The following is a 12,327-nucleotide window of genomic DNA, read 5'->3' as shown; positions in this document are numbered from 1 at the left end:
AACCATTCCCTGCTCTTATACTCCCCCCCTCACACACTTAGGGAACCACTACCCTGACTTCTAATGCCATAGATTTTGTCCAGTTTTTGAATTTTACATAAAATGGAATCACACAAATGTACTTCTTTTCGTCTGGCTTTTTTGGTTCAGCATCTTACCTGTGTGTTGTGGTAGGAAGGCTCTAAGATGACTCCCAATGATCCAATCTCCTGATATTTATGGCTTCCCCTTGAGTAACTTACATCTAACCAATAGATGACAACATGGCAACATTGAGGGGATGGGACTTCTATGATTAAGTAACAAAAGGTTGTGACTTTAATCTTGTTAGCAAACTCTATTTTCCTTTCTTAGCTTGTGTGTTTCAATGAAGCAGCCTGCCGTGTTGGAAAGGCTCTTGTGGCAAAGTACTAAGGGCAGCCTCTGGCCAACAGCCAGCAAAGAACTGAAGCCTTCCATCCAACAGCCTGTGAGGAAGTGAGTTCCACTAACGACCATGTGAACTTGGAAGCTTAAGCTTCCCAAGTTGAGCCTTCAGATGACTTTGGCCCAGGCAACACCTTGATTGCAACCTGTAAAAGACCATGAAATGGGACACCTCGGTGGCTCAGTTGGTTAAGTATCCAACTCTTGGTTTTGGCTAGGTTATGATCTCACAGTTCGTGGGTTCAACCCCTGCATCGGGCTCTGTGCTGATAGTGCGGAGATTGCTTGGGATTTCTCTCTCCCTCTCTGTGCTCCTCCCTGGCTTGCATGGGTGCGCTCTTTCTCTCTCCCGCTCTCTCAAAAATTAAAACAAAACAAAACAAAAAACCGTGAAGCAGAAATTCCAGCTTAGCTATGCCCAAATTTCTTTCCCACAGAAACTGAGGTAATAAAAGGGTGTTATTATAAGCCACTCAATTTTGCGGTGATTTGTCACCAGCAATAGACACCTAATGCATGTGGTTTATCTTTGTTGTTGTATGCAGTTGTAATTCATTCATTTCCATTACTTTATTGTAGAATTTGCTAAAACTTTTTTTCTGTAAGGGATAGGAAATATTTTAAGTTTAACAGGCCAAAAAGCAAAACTGAAGCTATTATGTTGGTACTTCTATATAATTTTCACAAGTGACAAAATAGGTTTTTTTTTCCCCCAACCATTTAAACATGTAAAATCCAAAGTTAGCTCATGAACAAGACAGAGATAGACAGCAGGCCATATTTGGTCCATGGGGCATGGTCTGCTCACCTGAAGGACAGGTTGGTTTGTTTACACCACAGCTCATTTATCTAGTGTTGATTAACATCTGGGCTGTTTCCAGTTAGTAGCTATTACAAATAACATAGCCATGAACATTCCTGTATATGTCTTTTGGAGATGTGTATGCATATCTGTCTGCTATACACCTATACGAGGAACTACTGGGTCACAGGATAAGCGTATATTTGACTTAATAAGCCAAATGGTTTTCCAAAGTGGTTGCATCAATTTGCACAACAACAGCAGTATTTATGAGTTCTTACTGCCTCACAGTCTTGCCAAGAGTTGGTATTTTCTGTCTTTTCCTTTTGGCCATTCTAGTGGGAATTGTTTCCCCCTACCCCCCAGATGATCAACCAGAATTGAAAACCCCAGGTTAACTTCTGCTTATCCTTCACTAGGTTGAACAATATGATACTGTTCTATTTCTAGGTTAAAAAAAAAAAAAATTCAGTATTGGCTATTTTTTATTGGTTAAATTAATACTTCCTTCACATCTTATATTTATACTAAAAGTGAAACTTAAACAAGAATGCACATCAATTGAGAAAGGTCTTAAATATTTGAGTTGAAATAAAGTTTTTAAATTAAAAATGCATTTCAGTGACTCTTATTTATTTTTTAATGCTTATTTATTTTTGAGAGAGAAAGAGAGACAGGGTGCAAGTGAGGGAAGGGCAGAGAGGGAGGGAGACATGGAATCTGAAGCAGGCTCCAGGCTCTGTCAGCATAGAGCCTGATGGGGGGCTTGAACTCACAAACCTTGAGATCATGACCTGAGCCTAAGTCGGAAGCTCAACCGACTGAGCCACCCAGGTGCTCCCAGGGACTTTTACATTTTAGTATCACCCAGATCCTTAAAAGCTTAAAAACAGACCAATGATTTTCACCTTCACTGCACATAGAATCACCTGTGGGTTTTTAAAACTTAATTGTCCCTATCCAAACACTCAGAAATCCAGATTCTGTGAGATTAACTTGAAGCTTTAAAATGTGTGCTGGGAAAAGACTGGTGCACAGACAAGGTCAAAAACCACTGATATTGCCTGCCCGTTGAGTTTTTTTTCCCAAACATTCTAAGGAAACACTTAATGCTTTGGTGATGTTACATATATGAGAGGGGAGAGAAACACCCAGATTTCACTTCCATCCATATATTTTTTTAAGTAATCTCTACACCCAACATGGAGTTCAAACTTACAACCCTGAGATCAAGGGTTGTGTGCTCCACCAGCTGAGCCATCCAGGTGCCCCTTGTTCCTCCCAGATTTTAAAATGCTTGGTTGCGTATTAAGTTGGAAAAATGATTCTACCAATGGCAAATACCCACTGTGTCTCACTGAAAAGGTCTCTGGCTACCGCACCAAGATGGAAATCTTGGGTTTGATTTGCACACAGCTCTACGGACTCACAGTTAAAGTATCACCAACGGCATTTAATGGTTACACACAGGTATTCTAAAAGTACACAGACACAAGGGGAGGGGAAAATAAAAGAAAAAAAAAAAAGGACCCAGACACAGTCATATTACCAGATAGCAGGACTAGGCACATACTCCATGACCAGAAAAGCAGGTGTGCATGTACACCCTCAGAAACAAAATTATTTTAAAACAATTTATGATCAAGACAAAATCTAACTAGTCATCTTTTGGGAAGAATCAAATCTTTATACTTCCTTATTTTCCAGAGTAGTTTTTAGATAGATAGGGATAGTGATATATCTAACGATATAGAACCATTGCAACTTGCAAGCTCAAGACCTTCAAAAGTCTTCTTACTGCAGTCCTGAATCAGATTTTTTCCGCAAGACCCTTCCCTTATCTCTACCAGCCATAACTGCATCTACATTTCTACGTGCAAGAAAAAGAAAAGAAAAGAAAAGAGCCTGGGAACGTCATTTTTATCAGTATTTACCAGCTCTGGAATTCTATTGCCCTCCACGTGCTTCTTTCCCTTGTCTGCTTATAGCAACCCAACACCTGGAGTTAGGACACAGGGTCAGAAGTTGAAAGGACACTAATTCTTAGGCGCTGTTAATTATTAGGCCCTACCACAGACCGTCAACTGGCTTCCAGGCCAAACAAGCTGAAAGCCTCCTAGTTGGGAAGCAAGACAGCCTTCCATCATCTGACATCCTCAGGTGGGATTTGGTTCTCAACAACCCCTTGAGGCTGATGCCTGTTCAGTGTTTTCAAGCCATCCCCCACTCCGTTTTAAGTGTTTATACACCTGTACAACTTGGAGGATTAGACGACGGCTACGTCACCTGGCGGTTTTCTCCAGAACCCCGCGTATTCCAGGGCGCAGAGGAACAAGTTTGAACCGCACCCGGGCAGCGGCTCTCTGGCCCAGGCGGGAACCACTGCCAGCCGGAGCTCTGCTCCCCTTACTAAATGACTGGCCAAGCACGCCAGCGAACAGGCCCAGAAGATTCCACCACAGACCCAGCTACCCCCTGCCCTCCGCACGACCCCTGCCTGCCAGGTGCTTACCCACTTCCAATTGTCCGCGAAGAGCTCAATTTCGGGTCTCTATTCAGCGCCGAACGAAACCCAGCGCACGGCATCCTGGGAAATGTAGTCCTCACCACGTCCGGGGGTCGCTGGCTCTGCCCGCGAGACGCCCCCCAGGAGGGATTATTCCGCCTGGGCGGGCTGAGGCCGGAGCTGCCGTCTGAGTGCGGGGACGGAGCAGTTCCCCGCGGAGGATTCGGGGTGCTTTCGCGGATCGGAGGGAAGTGAGAGAACTACACTTCCCGGGCCGCCCTGCGCCGAGCCAAGCCGGCAGCCTCGCTTTGCGTGACCGCGGCAGGTTGGTCCTGGAGCAGATGAGCGCAGAATATTTAGGCGAAAGCGCGAGGAGGGGGGAGCGCGGGGCCGGAGGAGTACCTCGGCCGAGAAAATTATGCATGCGTTAGGGAAGCTCTAGGAGAATGGCTGTGGAAGGTAAGGGACGCTTGGGCATTTTAAGCTCCCTCTTAACCCGCGCACCCCACTACACACATCCCTGATGAATCCTGGGGAACGTGGGGAGGAGAGGAAAGAGGGTGGTGGCGAGCGGGCCCTTTCCTCCTACACCTCTTGGCACTCACCTGAGTCCCGGAAGGCGAATAGGCGCTTTCTTCAGTTGCTTTAGAAAGACTTGTAGGTGCGCAGGACTTTGGGGTTGGAGGCAAACAGTACCCCTGATGCGAAACGATGTGCTGGAAGTGGGAAAATCGGAGAGACGGGCATGAGGTCTCAGCTCCGAGGTGTCCCTTTCGCTGTCCCCTCTAACCGGGGCGGGCTGGGTGGCCGCAGGACTGGGAATGCCCATTTTGTAACACCCCCTCCCCCCACGTGGGAGAGGACCCCCGGCCGGGTGCGTCATCGGGAAGCATGGACTTCGATTGGGTCCAGGGCCCCTATCATGCGCACCCGACAGCGGTAGCAGCGGATGTACTCTGAGGGTGGAGGTGCCCCTACACCTGTCTCTGTTTATACCACCATCCCGGGGTTAGCAAAGTTTACAAAAAAGAAATGGAATCAGCCAGGAATAAAAAAGAATAGCCAGCCTCTTCCGTTGGGGTGAATCCTTTCCTTTGAAGATACCTTCCTCTTTTTCTAGTGTGATTTTGGCCTTTTGGCTTTGCGGTTGGAGCTCTACGATACTGCCTCTCCTGAACCTCCTGGTTGGAAGCAGGGACAGGAGGTTTGTGAGGGATCCCGAAGTTTTACTTCAGAATATCTTACCTTGGAACACAAGACTTTTTTGTGTGCAGGGTAATTTATGGGGAAATATACGTGGACCAGGTGTGTTTGTGATGTCAAATTGGAGGTCAAAGTGTGCCTGAATGATAAAAATGCAATAATTATGGGACCGAAGTTACCTGCAGAGTTATGGTTCCTGAGTGTGCCTCGGGTAAGAGGGGAACTGGGGCAGGAAAATGAGGGCATGCCCGCCTACCGCATCTGGCTCCTTGCCAAGGGGAAATGAGCCCGTTCCTTGTAGGCTGGAGGCAAGAGGGAGCCACAAGGGCTTGCTTCCCTCACCCCTTCCTGCCCCAGGAGAGAACAATTGAACTACTCTGACTCCTGCTCTCATAATTATTTAACCACCTGAAGTGGCAACAACCCAGTTTCTGTGCTCAGTACGTTAACTCAAAAAACTATTGCCTTTGGGCTGAGGTTCAGAGTTTCCCAGTTGGCTACTTTTAGTTACCTATTTATTAATATACTCACATATATAGTTTCTATATTACATATATAGCATACCTGGTTTTGAAAAAATAGCCAAAATAAGCTTCCTGTGCACATATAATAATGTGAGAATCAGGCTTCATGCATTGGTACAGTTGATGGTGAGTGAAAAAAGCTAACAGAGGATAAGGATCATCTTGAGCTTCAGGTCAAGGGTAAGTTGACCTGCTGGCACCCCTTCTGCCTCACCCTTCAGCTGACCTTGATTATCCTCTTTTTCTCTTCACTCTTCTGTGTTCCCAAGTGAGGGACACTCCCATGGTTGCCAGTCCACAGTGCATTTGAAAAGAATGTCCTGCTTGCTGTAAGAAGTATAAAATTAGTCATATTTCTTGTCTGATGGGTTATTATACCAGCAAAGGCAGACCTTGCAAAAACAAGGGCTTTGGAATGAAGTACACGTGGACTGCAGAGGCTTATTTTATTTTGTAGAGATTTATTGGTTCAAGTGCTTGTCTAGTAAACAGGAGATCCTGAGTTTGAATCACAATGAGGTCTCCACTTGAGGAATGAAGGAAGTAGTTTAAAGTTTGGCTGCAAATAGGATTCCTAGCTCAGTTTTTGCGAAGGCTGTTTGCTCAGCCTAGACAGGGCTCTTCCTGGCTGCTCTCACCTGATCTTTAAAGGCTCAGGGAAAACTTCACTTCCTCTGCAAACCTGACTCAGCCCTGCCTTCCAGCTCTCTGCCCTAGTCTATGGGAGGGGCTTCTGCACTGAGCTTCCCTAGTACCTGTGGTTACACCTATTTTAACATCTCCAAACTTAATCTCTCACTGGAGTATAAGACTAACCCCTTGGGGCTTGGGACCTTATATTCCCAGCCAGTAGCACAGTACCAGACCCTTACTTAGTAGGTACTCAGAAATGCTTATGGAATGTATGGGAAATAAACTCATGGCCACTTTTGTAACTGACTCCATAAGTGTGCATGGGGCTTTCTTAGCCCAAGTGTCATAAAATCAAGGACTTTCTGAGAGATTTGAAGGTAGGAGAGACTCTTAAAGGAAGTTCCCCTCTCCTCAGTTTTTAGTCCTGATACTCAAAGAATCTGATAGAGCAGTACTCATCCAGGGAGTCTTGAACTTCCTAGCTCATGGCTGGGATATATTGGGACTGTTGTTCCTATTTTTTGTCCATAGGATGCTGTATGTCCCTCAGTGCATGGCCATCCCATGCAAAGTTCACGACCCCAAACTAGGTAACAACCCATGTCCCTAAGTTCATTGAGAAACATTGATTGGGAGAAGGAATTTTGCCAGAGGAACTGGAATAGGAAATACAATATGTGTTACTTAACATCTGAACCTTAGTTTCTGAATCTGGGAAAAAGGACACACTACTGTTTACTTCCTAGGAAAGTTGAGAGGATTTAATAAAGGAGAGGCCTTATAGGAGGGTACTTAGAACATAGATCCTTAGTAAATGTTTTTGTATTCCCATCCTTTAAAAAAAAAAAAAAAAGGCTTACTATTTGGCATGTTTTGTGTTCTGAATTTTCACTTATTCACACAAGTCTAATTAGCAAATTAGAAGGTGTTTTATTTTATCATGTGTAACCTGTTTGGTTAAGTAAGCTTGACCTTGTGTTAAATATAAAGTGTTAGAAGTATTAAAAGTGTTAAGAACAAATAGGGAGCTGATTCATTTTGTTGAACCTGTAGCCTTGAGTTTAAGATGATAAAGAGGTGCCCTATGTTTTATGGCCACCCTGGGTTGCGTTTTCTTCTCTGAATTTCATTACGACATCCTGTTTCTATTCCCTAGCCTGGTTGCGACCCATGCCTTGCATTTATGGGCAATTGGGCAGCTTAGAGTTGTACCTTCCAGCCATAGAATGCATGGTCTGCATTCAGGTTGGGATTATATTTACATCCATTGTCTTTTTTGAAAAAAAAAAATTGTAGTAAATTACGCCAAATAGCTGGAAAAACTAGGGCCACCAGGGAGGAGGTAGCACGCAGAAACCACAAAGTAATCCATTCTCCATGGACAGACTGTATAGATGATTGTGTCCGTGAGGTGATGTTTTTAACAGAAATAGATTACGTTATTATAGAGGGAACAGAAAAAGTGGACTCATCAGGGACAGTGTTTTATTCATCTCTGTAGTCCAAGGTTGGTGCCTGGCACTCAGAGGACTGCAGGAATTGTTCATGAATGGAGTAGAAATGCCCCGAAGCAAGCGAAGGGTATTCCTACTCTTTGTTCTCATTTCCTTTCCTGCTTGCTTCATCCTTAGAACTGCATTTAAAAAAGTGAGTAGATAAACATTGTAGTGTTTCTATTCCAGATGTAATAGACTTGTCTCTCTTATGTGGCAGAAAAATGACTTCCAGTATTCAGCACTTCACCTCCCTAAAGATTTCAAATGGAAAGTTATATGCTCTAAATGACATCTGTATTAAGGAATCTGAATTTCCCATCCTAAATGAACAAACTGGCTATCAAATGACCTCTAAGTCATTCAAGGTTCAGGTTCTGTAGTTTCTCTCCTGCAAAAGAGTAAAAACAAAAAACAAAACAAAACAAAACAAACCTGCCCATGACCAAGGTATTGTAAGGATACATGACAGCAGCTGGAGGAGAGGGCAAAGGAGATAGTCAAACACTCCTAGCAAAGAGAAGCTGTTGTAAGTGATGGCTCTCTACCCTGCTATCCTGTTTGAATTCAGAACCAGGTCACAGACTCCCGACGGGAGATAAAAATGTCTTTATTACAGGACTCCTCGGGCTGGTTTGTTTGGCTTTGGGTTGGATGATAAAGCAGACTTGCTGATCTTGCACCCAAGCAGGGAACTTGCCCCTCATGGAGGTACCTGCCCCTGTAACAGCCTGAAGAGCCAGGAGAACATGGGCTCCTGCAGCAGACAGGTGGGACTCAAAGGGAAGGAGAGAGAACAGAGCCACATATGCTTTGTTCCCTTTCATAGACGTGTGTCTATAGTTGTCTCCTTTCTGAAAAGAACCTGTGAGAGTGGAGAGAGACCAGAAGTGTCCGCGTGGGTTTCCCCTCTTATGAAACCTGGAACAAGGAGGAAGATGGCCCTCCATTCTAACCCCCCCGACATTTTTCTAAGTGCATTTTCTTCTTGAGAACATTGTAATCACCTCTTGTACTTGGTGGTGCTCGTGCTGTCTGCAGGTGGGCCTGTCTTCAGCCTGGGCCATGGTAGACCCTTGGTGAATTTTGTTGAATGAGGGAAGACAACAAATTAGTGGGTAGGGTTATGGATGCTTCTGATCGCCCCAGTAGCTCCTTAGATCACAGAGGAGAACTCCCCTCTGTGATCACCTACAGAGTAGGACTGTAGAAGCGGTAGGAGCATTTAGACCGGTTTCCATAAGCAGCTCTTCCCTGTGCATGGTGATGTTATTGTTCAACTAACTGCCTGATTCTCTTCCATTTCACTTATCCCCAAGGGCTTTTTTTTTTTCCTTTTCCTTTTTTTTTTTCCTTCTAAATTTATTTTGTTCTCTGGCCCAGAAGATTGGACTTTACTGTACCAGCAGCTTGTATTAATCACTTTTTTTTTTTTTTTAAGACCTGGGAGTGGTGAATCGAAGCTCGTCATCAAAAATTCTTGTCTAGAGTGTGAGAAGTGGGGCCTCAAACCCTGCCACTGTGCTTGCCGAGGCTGGTTCCTGCCACTCCTGTCACTTCTTTGGGACCTCTCAGCCAGTTCAGACAGGGTGTCAGTTATCCTATTCTTGCCTGGCCTGGCCTGGCCCTTTCCTTCTCCTGTCTTGCTGTACTCCGGAGCCAGAAGAAACGAGGGCTGGTGTTCATAGGGGGGAGATCGTGTAGAACGTTGTTGCCGTGTTCTGTTACGCTGAGTCACGGTAGATGCTGTGGTGACCTACTGGAGGGGCAGCCCGGGGTCTGAAGCTGGTGCTTGAACTCTAGGGAGTGTCACGTGTTGTGCCTTTAACTAGGAGAAAGGTAGGGAATTGCAAACTCCTTGGCATTGTAGAGGTTTTGCATTTTCTGTGTGCAGGGAACTTGACTAAATGTGGGGGGGAGGAGTCAATAAAGAAGGGAGCTTAGCCTGTTCTGTACCCGCCCCCATCATCCCTTTGCTGAAGGGAGACAAGAAGCAGATGAGGTGGAATGATAGAAGTGCTAATAAGTAAAAGCACAAACAACGTGATGTGGGAGGTCTGAGAACAAATGGAGCATCTAGTTCTGAACTGGATGGGATAGCCTTGCCAGAGGAGTAGCATCAAGCGAGCTTTGGATCAAGATATTGATGGCTGGGGAATGGGGGGAAAGGCATAAAACAGGGGTGTATGTAGAGTATGTTCCACCTAATGGATCCCCCCCCCCCCCCCCCCAAGGTCCTGGTGTTGTGCTTGTTTAGCCCTTCATGGACAGGAAAGTGAATGAGGATGCTCCTGAGTCCTATCTGGTTATTACTTTTCCTGTGGGCTCTATTAGCTGCTTGGCCAAACCTTCAGCACTCCCCACAGCCCAGTCGGATCTTGGGTATGGTCCTTTTGAAACCACAGGAGCAAGCGAGGAAAGCTGCTCTCTTGTAAATCGAGCTGATTTCTCCCCAATTTGCTGAAGTGGAATGTAGCCGTGCTCCCAGCTCTGAGCTGGCTCATGAGAGCAGCATTGGCTATATTTAGTCTGGTTTGTCTAAAGTGTGGGTGCAAGAAGCTGCTTGCACAGCTTGCCTCCCCGAGTGAAGAGCATGAAGGGGTGGCAGCTGTTGGGTGCCAGGGGCAGCTGCCTCATTGCCTTCAGACTTTTTCCAAGGGCACTGAGGCTGGGAGGAGCCAGCTGCCAAGTTCAGTTCCTTTGCTCCTTGGCTGCCCTTGTTGCTATGCTTATATGGTATTCTGTCCAGGAAATCCCAAGTCTTCAGTGATTTGACAGATGTGTATAGACTAATCATGGGGTGTGAAATCTCAGAGATCCAGCTAACCTGGAGAGCTGGGGGCAGAATGGCCCCAGACTGTGAGGGCTATTGCTGTCTTTAAACGTACAAGCTCCGCAGCTAGATGGGGTGTGAACCCCAACTCTGCCGAAGACTTGCTGTGTGCACCTGGGCAATTTACTGAATAGTTCTGAGACTCCTTGTTTAGCAAATGAGAGTATTAATAGTAATGACCTCATAGGTATGTTGAGAAACTTAAGTTAGTATCAGTAAAGCTCTTAGGACCCATTCTGGTCATTGCTCAATAAACAGTAAATGTTAGACAACATGATGGCAATGATGTCTCCTTCCTGCCACACTTAAGAAAGCATCTAACCCATCTTTATGGCCTTGTAATATACTGTCATATGTAATAGGTGCTCAGTGAAGGAATGTAGGTTCTCAGAGTTGGGATAAAACCAACCAAATGTGATTGGTAAAATACGAGTCATCTTTTAAATGTATTATTTGATTATCTGATTCCCTGCAGTTATGAGGCAACAGAGGGAAGTAAAAGTTTTCATAACAGGTGTATATTCACTTAAGTCTCATCACTTAATGATATTTCCCCACCCAAAATTTACTTGCCACTTAATACACACTGTTTCATTGGCTGGGCTCTCTAATGGTCTGATAATAACTCAGCCATACAATACATAAATTGATTGCAAAGACAAATTTCAGATCTTGCAAAAGAAGAAAAATTTCAAGCACTCTATGAAATTGACATTGGACAACGGATGTTATCATACAGCTGTGACCCAGAGAAGATCTGGCTAAGTTAGGCCAGATAACTGATAAGAGGACAATAATCAACCTAAGATGGTGATTTGATAGTCACCAAAGAAACATATTAGGATCATCTAAGGATTATAAAGTCTTTGTCAAATTGTTGCCCAATATATTTTGGGGGAGAAAGATCTATGTAAATAGATTGTTTAAGAGTCAAATGTGAAATGAGAAAGGTTTTGTCCTGCTGATCTAAATCTTACAGAAGTTACATAACAAAAAATGGATTATTTTGGTCTAAGAATTAACACATATTTACAATTATCTAAATTTGGTTAAATACAAGTTCTTAGTTTCTCCGTCTCAGATAAAGTATCATTTAAACTGTTTCAGTGTTCTCTTTGTGTTAGTATGTTAAATTTAAAATTTAGGTATCCTTTATATATCATAAAATGTATCTTTTGTGCCTCTTAGAGTTTTGACAAACATATTCAGTCTTACCACCACGCAATCAAGTTCAGTTCTTACACCCCCAAAAGTTTTCTTTTGCCTCTTTGTAATTACCTTTCACCCATAGCCCCTGACAACCACTGCTCTGAATTCTGCTCTCACACTCTGGTCTTTTTTAGAATGTCCTGTAAATGACACATTCTGTTGCCATTTGAGTCTGGCTGCTTTCATTTAGTGTAATGCACTTGAGATTCACCCATGTTGTTACATGTATCCATTCAGTCCTTTTTATTGCTGAGTAGTAGTCCACTGAGTGGACATACCACTATTTATCCATTCACCAATTGAAGTACATGGGTTGTTTTCAGTTTTTGGTAGATGTGAATAACCACTATAAATAGTTGCCTATAAGTTTTTTGTGTGAACAGAAGTTCCTCTTGTATAAATAAGTAGGAGTGAGGTTTTTGAGTCCTCTAGTAAATGTGTTTTAATTTTATAAGAAACTGTCAAACCGTTCTTTAGAGTTACTATGCCCCACACATAGTACTGTGCCAAATTTTCCTCAATTTGGATTTTCTTTTAAGTTTTGATTTTTATTTGTTTTGAGAGAGTGAGAGGCAGAGCACATGAGTGAGAAAGAGCACGAGAGAGCGCCCTAGGCAGGCTCCACTCTGCCAGTGCACAGCCTGATGTGGGGCTCAATCCCAGGAACCTGGAGATAGGGATCTGAGCAGAAACTAAGT

The 12,327-nt window shown here is 44.1% G+C and overlaps 1 protein-coding gene and 1 long non-coding RNA gene across 11 annotated transcripts in view; one reads left to right on the top strand and one right to left on the bottom strand.

The window, feature by feature from the left end:
- Positions 1–3,771, bottom strand: part of LOC125156640 (uncharacterized) — a 114,422-nt gene extending 110,651 nt beyond the window's left edge. For both annotated transcript variants that reach the window (XR_007148715.1, XR_007148714.1), the window contains exon 1: positions 3,741–3,771. This is a non-coding gene — a long non-coding RNA (uncharacterized LOC125156640). The remainder of the gene's footprint in view (positions 1–3,740) is intronic.
- Positions 3,772–4,045: 274 nt separating this feature from the next.
- The window catches only part of SAMD12 (sterile alpha motif domain containing 12), a 384,154-nt gene continuing 375,872 nt past the window's right edge, over positions 4,046–12,327 (top strand). For 3 of the 9 annotated variants that reach the window (XM_047842704.1, XM_047842705.1, XM_047842706.1), the window contains exon 1: positions 4,052–4,193. Coding sequence is in view for 1 of the 9 variants with exons in the window: in XM_047842709.1 (XP_047698665.1) it covers positions 4,181–4,193 (13 nt within the window). In the remaining 8 variants the exon portion in view is untranslated. Of the gene's footprint in view, positions 4,194–12,327 lie in introns of all 9 variants that reach the window. The other 6 variants (XM_047842712.1, XM_047842711.1, XM_047842709.1 and 3 more) reach the window with 5 other exon arrangements.

Source organism: Prionailurus viverrinus, chromosome F2 (genome assembly GCF_022837055.1).
Source record: "Prionailurus viverrinus isolate Anna chromosome F2, UM_Priviv_1.0, whole genome shotgun sequence".
NCBI classification, from domain to species: domain Eukaryota; kingdom Metazoa; phylum Chordata; class Mammalia; order Carnivora; family Felidae; genus Prionailurus; species Prionailurus viverrinus.
This window is presented reverse-complemented; position numbering and strand designations above follow the sequence as displayed.